Source organism: Nestor notabilis, unplaced genomic scaffold (assembly GCF_000696875.1).
Source record: "Nestor notabilis isolate BGI_N333 unplaced genomic scaffold, ASM69687v1 scaffold16043, whole genome shotgun sequence".
Lineage (NCBI taxonomy): Eukaryota > Metazoa > Chordata > Aves > Psittaciformes > Psittacidae > Nestor > Nestor notabilis.
The window spans coordinates 32,296-48,837 of record NW_009922573.1 but is presented as its reverse complement, the minus strand read 5'-3'; the positions used below and the strand labels follow the sequence as shown (position 1 = coordinate 48,837).

The window sequence follows — 16,542 nt, the reverse complement described above, 5'->3', positions numbered from 1 at the left end:
TTTGTGAAGAGCTTTAAGGATGAAAAGCACTATGTAAGTTGCTAACTATTTTGATCATGATAGATATGCTTTATCAGCAGTTTGCTGGATGAGTAAGACTCTCTTTTTTCCCCCATGTGTCTGTAAGGGAGCCTTCTGGAAAGCAGAAGAAAAATATTTCAGAGATCGGGGAAAATGATATCCTGTTGTCTTACTGGTGTCTGCCTCCTATTGAGCACTGTGCATGGTCATAATGCAGTGAAGCTGGCTGCTCCAAATGATGCCCATGTAGGCCGATGACAACCCTCCAGTATAGTGCTGGTAGGAACTGGTTACTGGAAGGCTTGCAGATGACATGCCTAGCTTTTGAGGGTTGTCCAGCTGGCAGCAGGTTCAGTGGGTGATGCTTTCAGAAACACTGAAGCAACTTGGATACCTTGAATCTTCTTTTTCAACAATGACAAGACAGCTTAGGAGCAGAAGTGTTGAAGATGAGGTTCTGTAAATGGCACTTCAGTACATAAGCGATGAGGTGTTTTTGCAGATCTTGCTGTCTCACGGTGGTCACGAGGGTTGTCCAGCTGGCAGCAGGTTCAGTGGGTGATGCTTTCAGAAACACTGAAGCAACTTGGATACCTTGAATCTTCTTTTTCAACAATGACAAGACAGCTTAGGAGCAGAAGTGTTGAAGATGAGGTTCTGTAAATGGCACTTCAGTACATAAGCGATGAGGTGTTTTTGCAGATCTTGCTGTCTCATGGTGGTCATACATGAGGCTTTCCAGCAAACAGCAGTAATGGATTCACAGTCTGATTTTTGTTGTTTTCAAGTATGACTTGGACAGTTTTGTCATGGCTTGATACTTGTAACCAATGCTAACACTGGTCATGAGATTGCCTAAATGGTCATGAGATTGCCTAAATCGGATGCTTATGAATTCTGTAACAATTTTCTTGGGCCCTGCTTTCAGTTCCCTGATAGACTTTCTGATTTCTGTTGAGCTGCTTTGACAGTTTCCCTTTTAGCAAGGCAGAGGGATGTATTTGCTTAGAGTAGCTCCAGTCCAGCCCTTCTCTGCAGCATATCTTGAGCCAGGTGTGGGGCTGGTGCCTTTCCTAGGAGGGTGCATCCTACTGGGCAGCAGCAGAACCTGCTTAGCACGCAAATGCCAGGGAGCTGTTTTAGTAGCATAGTGACCTGGGCTGGCTTTATTCTAACCTGGAAGATTATCAGCTATGCTTCAGGCATGTTACTCATCCCATCTTAGAGACCAGCTCTTAAGCTCTTGTACTTTGCTGGTTTGTTCACTTCAGGAATTTCCATTGTGGGTCAGGTGTGGGGGTTTTACATCTTGGTTTTCTTATTTTAGGGGGTGGGGTGTGGATGGTATTCAAGTATTTGATACACAAAGTGCAGACTGAGGGACTGAGCAGGGTCTTATGTTTTATGGAAGGGAAAATCCTCATGGGAGGAGCAGCCAGAATTCATAATTAATTTCTAGAGCATGCATACACGCCATGTGTCGGGGAGGGAGAGGAGCTGCCTCCTTTATCCTTTATGCTGCTTCTGTCCTCAAAAGAAACATTTGTAGCTGGTAAGGCTCATAGATGTGGGATCTGAAAAACTAATTCCTGCCAAAGAGACCCAGACTTGAACTGCCTTGCAGGCTCTGTGAGATGATGTCAGATTGTTAAAAAGGTGTTTCCATCCTGAATAGGATTTTTCACTGTCTCTCACTATCAAGAATAGTCATCAAAGGCTTCTCCTTATTTGACTGCTGTCAGGTATTCTGAGTAAAGAACAAAACTAGGGTGCAGTTTTTATAGAGTAGCTTCTACATTCAGAACTTGCAGGGAGACATAAAAGGAGAGTGTGATGAAGTAATCCTTCGTTTCCCATGTGGAAACTAGGGCAGAATGGAGAGAAGAACTGGTTTGGCGACTCATGTACTTTCCTGGTGGCTGAGAAAACCCATGTCCAGCTCCAGCTTTTCCATGGGTTTCCAGAGTGTCACATTAGTGAGTTGACAGGACAGCAGCTGGCAGGATCCTGACTTTCTCTCTAGCTAACAGAGCCCATCTTCTCCAAGGGGTGGTGCAGAGTGGGACCTTGACATGTGCAGTTCCCCAGAGGTGTCTGGGAGACTAGGTTTGATGAAAGTCATCTTGGCATCTCTGTGCATCTCTAGTCATTTCCAAATCGATTAAGTCTTGGAAGAATGAATAGAGGTTGTAAGCATTGGAGTGATAGGAAGATGGTAGACAACAGAAGCAGGAAGATGTGAGGACAATCAGCAAGTCAGTGGCTGAGCTGTGAATACAAATCTGCCTGCCTTGATCTAATCCACAGACATCATGGCTGCTCCGATTCTTCCCTGCTCTCTCGATCTAACCCTAGATCATCCTGTGGGTGAGGAGATCATTGCCACCTTTGTGAGCTGAGTGTTCCGTCTCTGTTTTTTTGCATGCAGGTCTGTGTGAAGTCCCCCATTCCCTCTGCCCAGATCTCTTCCTCTGAAGCGGTCACCAGCGTGTGGAGCCTGCCCCACACCCATCACCTGCCAAACCACGGCCTTTACCTGTGTCTTCCGGTGTTTCCCGTGCGACCCGTCCTGCGGGAGTGCCTCCTGGGCCACCCCAGAGTTCACACAGCACTCAGTGGCTCCAATGGTGAAGATGACAAGGTCCAAGACTTTCCAGGCATATCTGCCTTCGTGCCACAGGACCTATAGCTGCATTCACTGCAGGGCTCATCTTGCCAACCACGATGAGCTCATTTCCAAGGTACGTGCATGACCTCACCCGCAGGTGCTGGGTGGACGCCTGCTCCCTGGGAACGGAAGGGTGTGTTTGCTCACGCTGCAGGTCACTTGCTCTGGAAGTGCCTGGTCTTAACTGGTACTGCAGTTTTTGCTTGGAAAATGGGCTTTCAGCCTAAAGGATCTATTTGTGAGCTGCTGGTTTTGTTTTGAGTGTTCTTGAAAATACCTGTAGGAACAGGATTCAAAACTCAGGCCTCTGGAGTGCTTACAGGTGATCTGTCTCTGCTCATGATACTGCCTCCTCCCTCTCATTTCCAGCTGTAAAACTGCACTAACTGATGCGTAGGACTGTGTAAATTACTTTCCTGACTCTTCTTCTTCATATACATACTTGTCAGCACAGCCAAAGGGTTGTTGCATGATTATGATTTGGAGGTGAAGTGTCTGGAGATGTTTTCCCTGTTAACCTCTGAACTGTACTAAACTACACTAAAGCCCCTACTTAAGGGAAGGTTCTCTGATGCTTCTACTGAAATGTAAGATGGATTTCCGAAGACTAATGAGTTGTTGCTCAAATCCTCTAATTTTTTTGCCAGTTTGCTAACAAGATGCTTTGCAGTGAAAAAGCAAGGGATGGATTGTAGGAGGTGCTCTGAGCAAGGGATGGTGGAAGGATTCTGTCCTGTCTTCTGATCTGTTGATCACAAAGGCAAAGGTCTTGAGAATAAGCTAAATTAAAAGCTTTCAGAGCCAGTAAGTTAGGGGCCTTTGATGCAGAGGGAGCAAGCCAGTAAGAGGATCTCTTTCTGAAGTGTGAAAACTAGACTTTCTTGGAGTGTCCATTGGAGCCTGCAGTGCCAGGCTGTGGCCAGGCACCAGGTCTCTGGGTTTTGACTGCCTTGGCAATCAACTGTTCCATAGAGTTTATTCAGCTAATAAAATGTGTGTTCAGAAGTGCACACGCACCATAAGATTTATTAGCTGAGATGAGAGGAAATAGTGCTGTGAGCTGTGTGCATGTGCAGCTTAGACCAGTTAGCTTCCTGGAGCAGCTTTAAGAGAAAGGCTGGGATCACAGAGGACAGAGGTGCTTTGCCCGTTAGAAGGTGTGTAGTGCTGCTTCTCTTCCTGTTTGCAAAGAAAATACTGGAACGTATCACCTTGCGCCAGTGGCGTCTGTCTTTACAGGGTCAACACCTTAGCAGCTGTGGAGGTCCCTTTGGACCTCTGAGTTGGGTCCTCAGACCTGTCGTCTTCCATTGGAAGCTTTCTCCCTCCTTTTTTCTCTTGGTTGTTGCATGAACCAGGTTGATGCATACCTCTGTGATGCTGTCTCTTATGGCAGACAGCTGATTTTGAGTATTCTGATATGAATAATGCTGATTGCAGACTGCTGCTGTTTTGGGTTTTGCAGTTTCTGGATAGACAGGCTTCCTATTTGGCTATCACCTCTGAGTCATTCTGGGACTCATGGGGGCTTCTCTTGTTCTGGTACAACTGCAGTGGTTCTGAGCAGAGCTGTCCTTGAGGACCACAAACCCTCAGGCTTTTAAAGAGCAGAAGGTTGTACATTTCCTCAACAGAAATAAGTTTTGAAATGGAAATGTCAACAGCAATCTGTGCCCAGGTCTGGATATGAAATACATATGACCTCTTGAATCAGCTGTGTGACTTCAGACTCCTGTGCTCAGCTGAGATATCTGTAAAATGGGGTAGTCACTCCCCTGCCTTCCATTTGGGAGTTTGTTACCAGCTGGATTCTGTGTTGGAACACAGAAGATGCTGTACTGGATAAAGAAGGTGGCTTGTTTTACTTACCGGCTTTATGGTACATTAGAGTTTGTGCTCTGTTTTATTTTGACATAGCTGGTTCCCAGCCATGGAAAACACAAGGCTGTGCATGCCCAGTGGTTTCACCTTAGATGTTTCCTTCCCCTCCTTGTTCCATGTCTGTGCTCCTTCTGGTCCACTGGGTGATGCAGCCAGCTTTGCTGGTAAGGAGCTTCCAGCAGAGCAGTGCCATTGCTGCAGACTGCTTGGAATTTGAGCTTCTAGCCATTGAGGCATGCAGAAACTGCCCAAAAATGCTGACTGCTAAAGTATGGACACGGAAGGGAAGGTATGAAAGCACAATGTGAGGCTCTGTACTAAATCATGGAAAGTATTAACTCCAGGGCTGCTGGAGCACTAGAGGGTCGTGCAACTTGAATGCAGAGGGTTTGGGGTTTTAGGTTTTATTTCTCATAGTTTTAAACCTTAATAAGATACATTCTTTGTATAATTGAAAACCTTATGAAAGTAATTGTGCAATCATAATTTGTACAGCTGGCTATTAAACTGAACAAAAGGGCAGTCCCTGCCTCAAGAGGTTTCCAGTATGTGTAGAAACTTTCCCAGGCAAACTTAAACAGTCATCTTTTATCTGTTTGAGTTAGGTTTTAAACATCTCCCTGAGGCCTTCTGCAGTTCTTTCATCACAGGCTTATATATTAGCATCTGAGAACTCAGCATTGCAGTTGCCACGCTTGCTTTCCATACGAAAATGTAGCAAACGGAAGGAAGAAACAAGCACCATAAGGACTGAAAAGGGAGTGGGAGATTTTGTCAAACCCGACTGTTTCTCAGTCTGCAATGTATCTCATCTTGGACATGACTATGTCACTTTAATAAAAACAGCCCAAATGACACCATCTTTGGAAACGTTCCCCAGAAAACAGGCTTTTATGTAACAGCAGGGTGTTGGTGATTTGGCTTGATGAAATTAATTCCTCTATTCCTTTTGCCCCAAGTTGTGCAGAGACCACATGAATGCTGTGCTGCTTTGCATGCCATGAGCTTTATAGATCCTTTGGATACATACAAGTTGCAGCACTGGCTCGTGCTGTCGGCTGAAACACAAGCTGGAGCTGAATCCCAATATTACTCTGCGTCTGTCCATGCTTTTCAGCTCCAAGTTTTCCCTCTTAGTCCTTCAGCACCAGTGTTAACTTACTCTGGCTTCAAAGCATTTTGCTAGGACTGAGTATCCAAAACTCTTTGACAAATATGCCTTTGCAGGTCAGTTTTTGCTTTCTTTTCTATTCTACTTCAGGAAAACCTTGTGCATTAAAATGGGTAGAAGGTTTCTCAATAAGCCATTGCTATTTAAAGAAAATAATCGATGCTGGGGCTTTTAAGAAAATCCAAAGCTGTTATATGAAGCCAGTTACCAAAATGTTACCTGCTTACTTGGCCTTTTATCTTCTGCAGCCAGAGGGAGAAAGTGATTTAGTGTGTCTGATTTGTAATAAGATCTAAATTGTGGGTTGGATTGTCTGGCCAAGAAAGGTCTTACTGACTTAGGAAATATAAGGTGATCAGATAGATTGGGTGGAGTGAGTAACTAGTTTTCCTTTATATGTTCCTTTGGTGTCTGGGTTAGCGTAAGTGGAGGTTCTTGTTCCCTTGTAGCAATGCATCATTTAAAAATCTGTGCCGAATTTAGCACATGCTCTTGTTTCATTGCTTTTTCCAAAGCCTAAGTGGACTGAGACTTTGGGATCTCAACCTTGCCCTGCAACAGATTCCTGTGTGACCTTGAGTAAGTCATTTGATGCCTTTGTTCCTCCTTTCCCCACCTGTACAATTGAAATGCTGCTGTTTAGTCCAGTGTGCTTGGAAAATAAAGCTCTGGAGCAGGTACTGTCTGCTCTTATGAATTAGTACAGTGTGTCCTAATCCTCTTTGGCTTTACTGTAAAAACAAGAATACCATTCCAGGCAACTGTAGTTAAAAAGCACATTTCAGTGTGTTCTGATTGCCAAAAAATAAGCGAAATGTACTTGTTGCTACATTTATCCTTCCCAGGCACAACATCCCATTGTTTTTAGAATCTATTTTCAATACTCAATGGTGGCAAAACCTCTCCAGGAAGAAGGTAGAGGGGCTTTTCCTGAGAAATGTGCCTTCTGCATCATTTTCTACTGGGGCCTGGGGGAACAGCTAACATAATAGATGTTTGACAGAGTAAATAGCATCTTTTCTGTTTCTCAAAGTGGTAGATGTGGTGCTGGGTTCTACCTGCTCTGTGTTCTTCAGACTCTGTCAGCCTTTTTTGTTTGAATTCATATGTACTTAGTGTCCAGTAGAAAAGGATGGGAACAAGAGCAGAAAGACAGAGGCCAAACACAGCTATGGTGGTGTTTTGGTTGCTGACTTTTTTTGCTGTGTGAACAGTAATTTAGCAGAAATGTCCCTGATTATGGAAATATGTCGAGAATGTCTTGTGGGCGTCCTGCAGTTTCTTTTTTTCATGAATTACTGTGATCCAACTGCTGAACATTATGCAGTGATGTATCCTCTGAAGTTAGCCTAAGGCTTGCTGAGGGAATTTAATGTTTTCCTTTGATGTCTGCATGGGACCCTTACTGAACATGGATATGAAATCCTTCAACACAAAAGGCTGCAGCTCCTCCAGCACAGAGAATTTAGAAAAAATACAGATTTGTGTGTGCCTGACTTTCTCAGTTGGGGTTAGATTGTTAGCTAGGGAACACTTAGAAGCTCTCTTCTCTATCTTCTCAGATAAGAGTTGCAAGGTTTATAAGCAAACCTCGCTCCCAGTCATTGTGACCTAGCTGCTTCCCTGGCTAGCAGACTGCTGGAGCCTGAGCTTGTTGGTACAACAGGCTCTTAGTGAGCTTTATGGAGCGCTGAAAGCATCAAACTTTGCTCCATGCTGCATGTTGGGGATCCTAAAAGGGTTTGAAACTTTGGTGCTGGCTTTCAGAGAAGTTGTGGATGAATTCAGCTACTTTTAAAGTATTTGATGCACCATAGGTGAAGGAAGCAGCAATTGTTGGGGGATTTTGTCTGGGGGGTTTGGGGTGGGGGTTCTTATTTGGGGGGGGGGGCTTTTTTTCTTTCTGAGTACATGGGCAAGATAGCGTGTCATGTTCTTAGTGCTTTACTTCTTATGAACCAGTTGATATTTGTATGTCAGTTTGCCTTGAAGACATGAAGTTATTTGCTGGCTGGGGGAGCATATGCACAAGCTAAAACAATAATCCTAAAATTGTGATGCTGTTGTTTCAAAAGAGGCATCTAGTAAGTGTCCAAGACTAGTCAAGTGTAATCGTGCATTTCCACCATAGGAAAAAATTGTGTGGGGTGAGGTGAGTATTCCCTTTTTGTGAGTGAAGTTATTCTTCTTCACTACAATAAGGTTTCTTCTTGCTTTAAAAGTAGATCTTGTTTCTTCCCAAATACAAATTTAAGTTCCCAGCTTCATGGTAGTGAACTCTTAAGGGCAGAAGGAGTTTATCACATCATCACATCTGACCACCTCTAGAGCACGGGCCAGTGGATTTCATTATGATTGCAACATGTTTTTCAGAAAAAGCATTTAGTCTTGATTTGAAGACTTCAAGAGGTACAATTCACTGCTCCCCTTGGTCATTTTTTCCAGTGGTTAATCATCCTTACTATTAAAAATTGGAGACTTTGAATTTAGATTTGTCTGGCTTGTGCTTCCTGTCATTGGCCATTATTTTCTTTCTTTTGCTAATGAAATAGACCTATAGTACCTACTATTTCTCCGTATAAAAGGTTGTGATATGCAGTACCCAAGGTCACTCTTGATGGATCACTTATTTTCATAGGCTAAATAGTCTCAACTTTGGCATGGTGCAGTGTTGCTTTTCCGAGTTCTATAGAAGACAACCACAAAAATTACACATTTTGTACATTTTGACATCTTTTTAGGAATGGAAATGGGGCTGGTCTCATTGTTTCAGCCTCAGGCTCCAGCAGTAACATCTTTGCAGTGTACAGATGTCATAATTGTATTAGCCTTACTGGCTCAGCACTGCACAGTAAGCTTTTTGTTCATTTATTTGCTGTTAGCTCTTTATGCATTATCAATTTTATGCACGTTACAAAAGCTGTCCAATAGCTTTTGGATCCTACTTTTCAGCTCTTGTTCCCTAGTGAATTGTCACTTTTGGGTATTATTCAGAGCTCACTCTTAATTGCAAGTATTGCTAGAGTTCAATCTGTAAGTGCTAAACAGCAAAGTAGTTCCATGAGGAGTCATTAGAGTTGTTTTAGCTTCCCCTTTCACTGCTGTGAACTTGAGGTAAGGTAGCATGTAGTTCCTGGCTTCCATGAAGTTTAGAATTAAATGGAGGTTGAGAAGATTTCAATTCTCAGTAGAACAGTGACTCATCAAAGTTGTTAAATGGGAGCCCTTTCCTTCAGTGTTTTGACCAGGAGACTGAGCACTGATTAGGTGGAGATGAACTCTTGGAATCAAATTCATCCCCAGGACCTCTACTAGCACAAGTGGTGCTTGCTGGCCTTGCTGTTGCTAGCCTGTATTGCAGCAGGGAGGAGGGGAGTGGATCTCAAAGGCTGTCATTTGAGTACCTCTCATAAACTCTGAGCAGCCTCTGTTTGAGAGGGAATAAACAAACAACAATGCCCTTTTGCAGGAAAAAGCCAGGATATGAAATGTGAGCTGTGTAACGAGTATTTGTAGTACCTATTCAGCTACCTAAATCAGATTTTTCTGTCCTGTGTAATTACTTCCTCTGGGGCTTACCTTACAAGTCACTGTGGTCCCTCAGATCCTGTTGTTTGCAATGGGGTCTGAAGACAGTCAGGATCAGGCCTTTTATTTAGTCAGGATGTGGCTGGTTTAACAGAACGAGCCAAGGTAATTTCTACCTCCCTGTGTAATTGTGTTTATACAGCAATTAATTGCTATGTGATTTTAAAAGACTTAATTCAGTCCGGGGGAGAGTGGGGGGAGAGGGGAAGGAAAAAGGTAATAATTCAAAACAGTTTAGAAATCCCTGTCAAGGAGGAGGGACAGGATAAAAATGGGTTTTTCTAATCTATCACTTTCTTTATGGAAATAACTCTCCTTTCGTCTGCTGCTTCCTCTGCCTTAGAATTGATGACCTGGGCATAAATAAAATATTATTCTCATTTATTATCCAGGGAACTGCCAGGGATGAAGGACAGTGAATCATAAGGGGTTTTGCTGCAACTGCTGCAAATCCTGAACAACTGGAGCATGGAGTTGATCAGCTCTGAACCCTCCTGGGTTTGCTCTGTGTTTCAGTTGTTGGCCCTTGTAGCTGGAAGAGGAGGAAATGCCAGCAGGCTTGGGGGCTTGTTGATGGGGTGAGCTGCCCTATGCACTCCGTGCAGGTGTGTGCTTTTAATCTGATTTATAGCTTTAAGAAGGAGCCCAGGAAAAACGCAGCCAGGAGTCTCGAGCTCTGAGACCTCTGGTTTAATGTGTAATTCAGTCACACACACATGAGTGCAGGGGCCATGCTGGGGGGGTTTCAGCTACTGCCTCCTGGGAGGAAGACCCTGGCTTCTCAGGAGGGTTTCCTTGTGATAATTTCTATTGCTGTCTCATTTTATAGTAGCAGAAAATGCTGTCAGAGGGCTTCATACCTGTTATGTCTGCCAGCAAGAAGCAGATCTCTCTGAGACTCTGGCACCTCCTGCAGAGGGACCTCAGCATTTGTCTGTTGGAGGTGTTTGGCCTGACAGTTTTTCTCATCCACCAGAACTGACACAGGCAAGGACTGAAGCTTCAGTGCACAAGGAAACTCCACCCAGAGTCTTCTCTCTTAAAATACATTGTGTTTTTGCATAGAAATCACAACTGTTAGAATAAGTAGCAATAACAAAGGTAGAAACTGAGACTGTCTTAACCTGGAATTTGAAGATTTGCAGTCATCTCTCCTTTCAGTAGTGACTGTCATGGAAGGAATGAGTTAAAATCAGATTTAGCTTAGCTGCTTATACAGTGTCTCAAATATGAACACCTGAATTCCAGCCTAGTTCTGAGAGGGGAAGCTGGTGAGAAATGAAGACATGGGTACATGTGTATACACGTGTCACATCTGTAGGAGGGTGGGCCTGTCCTGCACTCTGGTGTGCCCAGGAGACCTCAGTGTCTGGGGACCTGTCCTCTGGCACTCACATTTTTGTTTGATTTCATAGAGGACACCTCCACAGTAATAAAACAAATTTCAGTATCATGATGCTTGTTTCATAGCAGAGACAAACATTCAGAATTAAACAACAAAGGATAACTTTTGATAAACCTTCTCAGCAGTAAGATGTACATATGGTGGCTTCATCTCACTGCAGTGGTTCTTACCTAGTGCTGCTGCCTTGGACAGATCTGCTTTTGCTGAAAAGCAAGTCTGCTCTCACAGTCAGCATTGGTGCTATTGTGAGCTTAGCAGCTGTATTAATGGAATACAGTGTTCCACTGATACGGTCACTGTTATGCTGCAAATTAAATAACTTGTTGCATTATAGCAGTTGCCATCTTCCATCCCAGTTCTGTTTTGTGTTTATCTCTAAAATCCATGCAGTAGCAACAATTAATGTGGAAAGAAAGGGCTTTACCCTTCCTGCTGCCACTCCTAAAATGACTGTTAGATGCTTTGAGCTGCCATCAACCTGCAGGAAGACAGCAGTGCTCAAAAATGGGGCAAAACCTCCACGGCTGCTGCTGTAACAATGGTAGTGTGCACCCCACAGGAAGATGACGACCAGGTCGAAGAACTTGATGCTAAATTCCCTTTGGTAGATCCTCTGGTAGATCTTGAATTCTTGATCTGAAGTAGGGGCACGAGGCAGCCATCCACACTCACAGAAGCTGTGCTGCTCTTCTTCGCCTGCTCTGCCCAGTGCTGTGTTACTTCAGCTTTGGATTTTCCTTCAGCTGAAGGAAGCTGAATAACAGAGGAAGGGAGCAGTTGCTCCCTGATGCAGTGCCCGTGCTACCTGCTCTCCTGAGCTCCATGGCTCTTAGTCACGCACATCTGTCCTCCTGCTTGGGCTGCAGAGAAGAGAGGAATCTCTTTCCTGAAGCTGCTCTGGTTTTGTGTGCCCCCCTAAATAAGTCAGAGTAATTGCTTTTAGAAGTAAATACTACATCTGCTTTGTTTCCCACAATATTTCCATCCTTTTTCATCCTAAACTCAAGTTTTGAAGCACAACAGCAGCAGCCAGAAACCATCAAAATCACAAGGGAAACCTCAAAATACTGGAAAGTTTTATAGAAGTAATAAATTTGCTGTATTTTTTATTTGCCTTCAGTTGTTTGTGCCTTTAACGTTCACATTTTGAAACTTCAATTTGAAGTCTGGGGGCTAGAAACACAAAAATAAGAGCAGAGTCTGGGAGCCCAGGGTTTTAATAAGGAGGCCAAATAGCACGGGGCTCATGATAACACCATGAGACTTAAGAGTGTTGTGTTTGAACTGAGCCAAGGGCTGGAGGACAGCCTGCCAGGCATGTTGGAGGGAGAGAAGGGGCCAGAGCAGTTTGCACCTACTTTCTGAATGTTGACGTGCTTTATAGAGCTTTATATAAAGCTCAGGCTTTAGCTTAGCAGAGTGGTAAGTTGTGTTAGAAATCTGTGCACTTGGGGAAAATCAAACCCCTCAGTTTTGGCCAATCTATATTTCCAAAATACTGCTCTTCATTAATTGCAAAGCCTCAGAAGAGAGCTCTCTGCAGTTGCAATATAAAATTTTTCTTTGCATTTTTCTCTTGCTCTCCCCTCTGGTGATAATGGACAGTCATACTGACGCATGAGGTAATAACTGGGAATTTGCTCCTGGATCCTGACCCATTTAAATCAGTTTGTACAGCCTATCTGCCTGGGAGTAACACAGCCGCATCAGAGCATCGGTGTCACCTTCGTGTTGTGCTGATGTGTTTGGAGAACCGCTTCGATGAACAGGACAGAGCAGTGTTCCGTGGCTTGCTTCTGATGGGATTGGGCATCTCCACAGTCCTGCTGTTTTCTGTCTTCCTGAGCAGCACCAATATGACAGAGATAGTGCTGCAGAGTGTGCATTGAGTGCCCTTAGTGGTTCATGACACCTCTTCTTTGGCATTTTTTTAAAGTCTTGTCAACTCTGCTGATTTTTCTTAGTTTCAGCTCCTAGAAACATGAAAAGATGAGAGAATCTCATTTAAAAACAAAGTCCTTACTAAAACAAAAAAAATCAACTATTATTTAAATTTGCCTGAATTTTGAGCAAAGCTGAGTATCTTAAAGACAAGCAGTGGGGAGGCTGGCAGAAGGCACCAGAACACTTGGATTTCAGAGTACAGCAGAGTCCGTGATGTGAAAGCTGTGTGAGTGCTGAAGGGCTTTTGTGTGTTTGAGTTGGGATGAAGATGACTTCAGCTGGTGGTGACAGCTAAATTCGGTCTCTTGGGAAAGTCTAGTTGTGGCACGTGGGATAGAAGTATTGGACCCAGCTCACACAGCACTGCTTCAGTTGAAACGGTTCCAAGGGGTGAAGTTTCTCCTCTTGCACACAAAGCAATAATTGATTCTTTCCCCACAAAAGTGGGATGTAGCAGAAGTGTGAGGTGCTTCAGTCACTGACAGTTTGCACCGTTACATTGACCTTTTCCCTGACAATATCACCATTCCAAGCAGCAGAGAATTTATTTCATGGGAGGCAGAGGTGATGCCAGCAGTGTTGCCTGCTGGTATTTTTGCGGGTGTGTGTTCAGACCTTTTGCACTGTCTATCTGCAGTCTTTCCTCACCTATTCTGTGCACTGAAAGTGCTGAGTTGCTTCCTGTTGGGACAAAAGGCTCTTACCAGAAACATGTCTCGCTCCTGTTTGCATTGGGTGTGGAGGGAACGAGGGGGTTGAATGAGCACCTGCTGCTGCCAGGAAGCAGAATGAAAAACTGCAGTAACATCTCCATCAGAATAAAAAAAATGGAAGTAACATCTTTCATCTTTCCAGTGTGCACATCTTCTCACAGACTACGTAACCTAAGACACAAACATGATGTAAAACTGCTTGGATGTAGCTGTTCCCACGATGAAACGTGGCAGACCCGTAGTTATTTGCTCTGTATTTACACAGCAACATAAACTGCTGGGAAATAAGGCCATGCTGAATTAATTGAATTACTTCAGAGATGAGTTTGGTCCGCTAATTCCATATCGACTTTGGGCTTTAAATAGCATTAAGGACCCATGTTAAAACTCAATTAAAACTCAGGAATGCAGCTGGAACAGGGTAAAGTCACAGATGTGCACAAGGTGGAATAATGTAACTGGTTCCTTTGACATGGGTCTGTATCTCGCATAATCAGAGCAAAATTGAATCTCAGTTTAATCTGACCACTGACTGTCTCTTCTGCGAGGAAGAACAAGGTGAAATTAGTGAACCCTGAGGAGGTCTTTCTACTCTGTGAGCATACAGGGAACAAGTAACTGAACTCGTGCTTCCTTGTGGAAAACGCGAGTGTGATGCAAGTAGATGGCTGAAGTGGCTCATGCTGTTTAGGGCAGATCCCAGAATCTGCAGCAGGTATTTCTGTAGTTATATTTCCCCAACTTCATTCCCACTGCACAGTGAGTCACAAATAATCTCTGTGTAGAGCCATCATACATCTAGTGCTGTTACCACGTATAGTGGTTCCTCTAAACACATTGCAGGACTTAACTTTTTAATGAAATAATTATAGCCATAATTAACAGGGCTTGAAAGGTGCCATTAAGGCAGAGCTTTCTGTGTGACCTTGCTTGTTAGGTGGAATAACAACTGAAGGGAATTGGGATTAAGTTGCTAGAGGGAGTAGGATGAGTGTGAGGAGAGCCTGTGTTTTGTAGCCTTATCTTTATATGCAAATTCATGTGCACTCAAGTTGACATCACGCTTTGGTCATACTTGAAAGGTCTCCTCTCCCTGTTCAAATGGTATTTTATTAGGATATCTCATCCTTAGATGTTTGAGGGTTAAATCAGCAGCAAGACTAGATGAATCTTATAATCAGTGTTGTGCAAATGACTGTAGTAACTTAAAAACAAAAGTTATAATTGTAAGTGGGAAATAAGCAGTGACAGAGCTATTTCTGAATACATTGTATTTTCTTACACAGATTTCAGTGCCTCCTAAACCTGGGAGTTTGTAATACTGTTTCTCTTTCTCACTGAATTGCTCTGTCCCAGTGGGGACATCACAGGCTCAGAAAACATGTCCTTTTTCTGAGGAGTCCAGGTGGCTGTGGTCATTTGGCTTCTCCTCATGCCACCACTTTGCATTGCCTGGGATGTGCTTACAGCCGTTGATCTCCAGCAGTAACTTCAGGCCCTCTGTTCCTGTTTGTGTCCTTGCAGTGAGAATTATTTGTACCTTTCAAGAGCATGGTGTGGAGGGGCACGCTCTGTTCCTTTTTCCTCTTGGACCTCTTTGGGACAAGTTGCCTTTTCATTTTTGTTTTATTGGTTTTTTAAAAGGCTGCCAGCTGGATATAGGTGAGTGAGGGTTTTCTCTGCTGTACGCTGCAGAGAACAAGTATCAGTATGTAGCCATTTAGTCCTGGCAACTGCTTCCTATCTTTCCAGATGATTCCAGCCAGCTCTTTTTGTGTTTAGCTTATTGTCGAATGCCATCACAAAGACTTGGGGTATTAATCCTGTCATCTGTTCAGTGTGTGGAACTGCTGAGTGGGCTGCACAGTGAATGAGAAGCCGTAGGTGCTAGGAAAAAGGGGTATGGTGTGTAGGTGTGTTTGGAGCACATTCAGAATTCATGCCTTTCCCTGCACTGTATGAATGTGAAAATTTCCCTCTGTGTCTTCAGCAGTCATCAGTAACGGGATCGTGGAAGTGCAGAGGTCTGATAGCGTTGGGAAGGCAGGAATGAAACAGGCTGGAGTGATGGAGGGGCATAGCCCTTCCCTGCACGCATGTGTGGTTGCCTGCGTGCTGTTGCTCTGCTGAAGGAGGCTCTGAAGGAGTCATGTGTCTTGCTCAGAGCAAACAGAGTGGTAGATTCAGCACTTAGGATTGAGGCCAGAATATAATAAAATGACTAAACCAATACGACAGCTCCCAAGGTCACGGGTGTTGAATATATAAGGATTCAGTTTTGAGTCTTGCAGGCTGAGTCCATCTCTAGTGAGCAGAGTGTCACCACCACAAAGGAGCTGGCACTTCTTAGATGCTGGCTGCATGTTGTACTTTCTTCTGTGGCAGATCTGGTTTAGCAGCATCTGTGAAACCCAAACTCCATATCATGCAGACTGGCTCCCACTAGAGCTGCAGTTCTGCACTGTGCTGCTTTGACAGCAAATTTAGCTTGAGAACTTCCTACTCTGAATGACTTGTGTCTGCCCCCATACTGTGATTATTAAGTAGTCTGTGTGATTGCCCTTTAAACTGGATCCATGATATGGTACAAGGAGGAAAAGCTATTTCCCTCAAACCCACCCACCCACCCCCTGCCAAAGTATTTGTTTTTAAAAATAATGATTTCACAGATCTAATTTGGAATCAGCACAGCTGAGGGGGCCATAATGAGTGTAAATTGGGTGATAGGAACTTCTTAAACCAGAGCAGCTGCCAAAGGCATCTTAACATGGAATTTCTGCTGTAACAAGAGACAGCTTGGCAGGCAAGGGTCAGCAGCCAAATAGCTGACTCCAGGCTTGTGGTTTCCCACCTGGGTGCTCAAATCAGCACTCCTTAGGTCCTGCAGCTTTTAGATGCCTCTGTGCTGAGCAGAGCACCCAGGAGTGGGGAAGGTTTTTGAATGTGAGTAGTCAGGAGGAATAAGCTGTTGTACATTGTACATCTCAAAAGCTTGTGTTGTATTTCAGAGGGCTCAGGCAGGATGGGGACGAAGAGTTTTGTTGCTGGCATGTACAGATGTGTTTCCAGCCAGACAATGAGCATTAGCAGCGCAGAGCTGGGACTGTTTCAGTGGGAAACAACAACAAAAAATCCTTTCCATTTTTTTCAG

At 44.0% G+C, this 16,542-nt stretch overlaps 1 protein-coding gene across 1 annotated transcript in view; it reads left to right on the top strand.

Annotated features, from left to right (window-relative positions):
• Nucleotides 1-2,449: 2,449 nt before the first annotated feature.
• Nucleotides 2,450-16,542, top strand: part of LOC104403533 (protein yippee-like 2) — a 20,862-nt gene continuing 6,769 nt past the window's right edge. Inside the window, exon 1 of the mRNA XM_010011706.1 lies at nucleotides 2,450-2,762. Within this exon, the coding sequence (XP_010010008.1) occupies nucleotides 2,646-2,762 (117 nt within the window). The 5' untranslated portion in view covers nucleotides 2,450-2,645. The remainder of the gene's footprint in view (nucleotides 2,763-16,542) is intronic.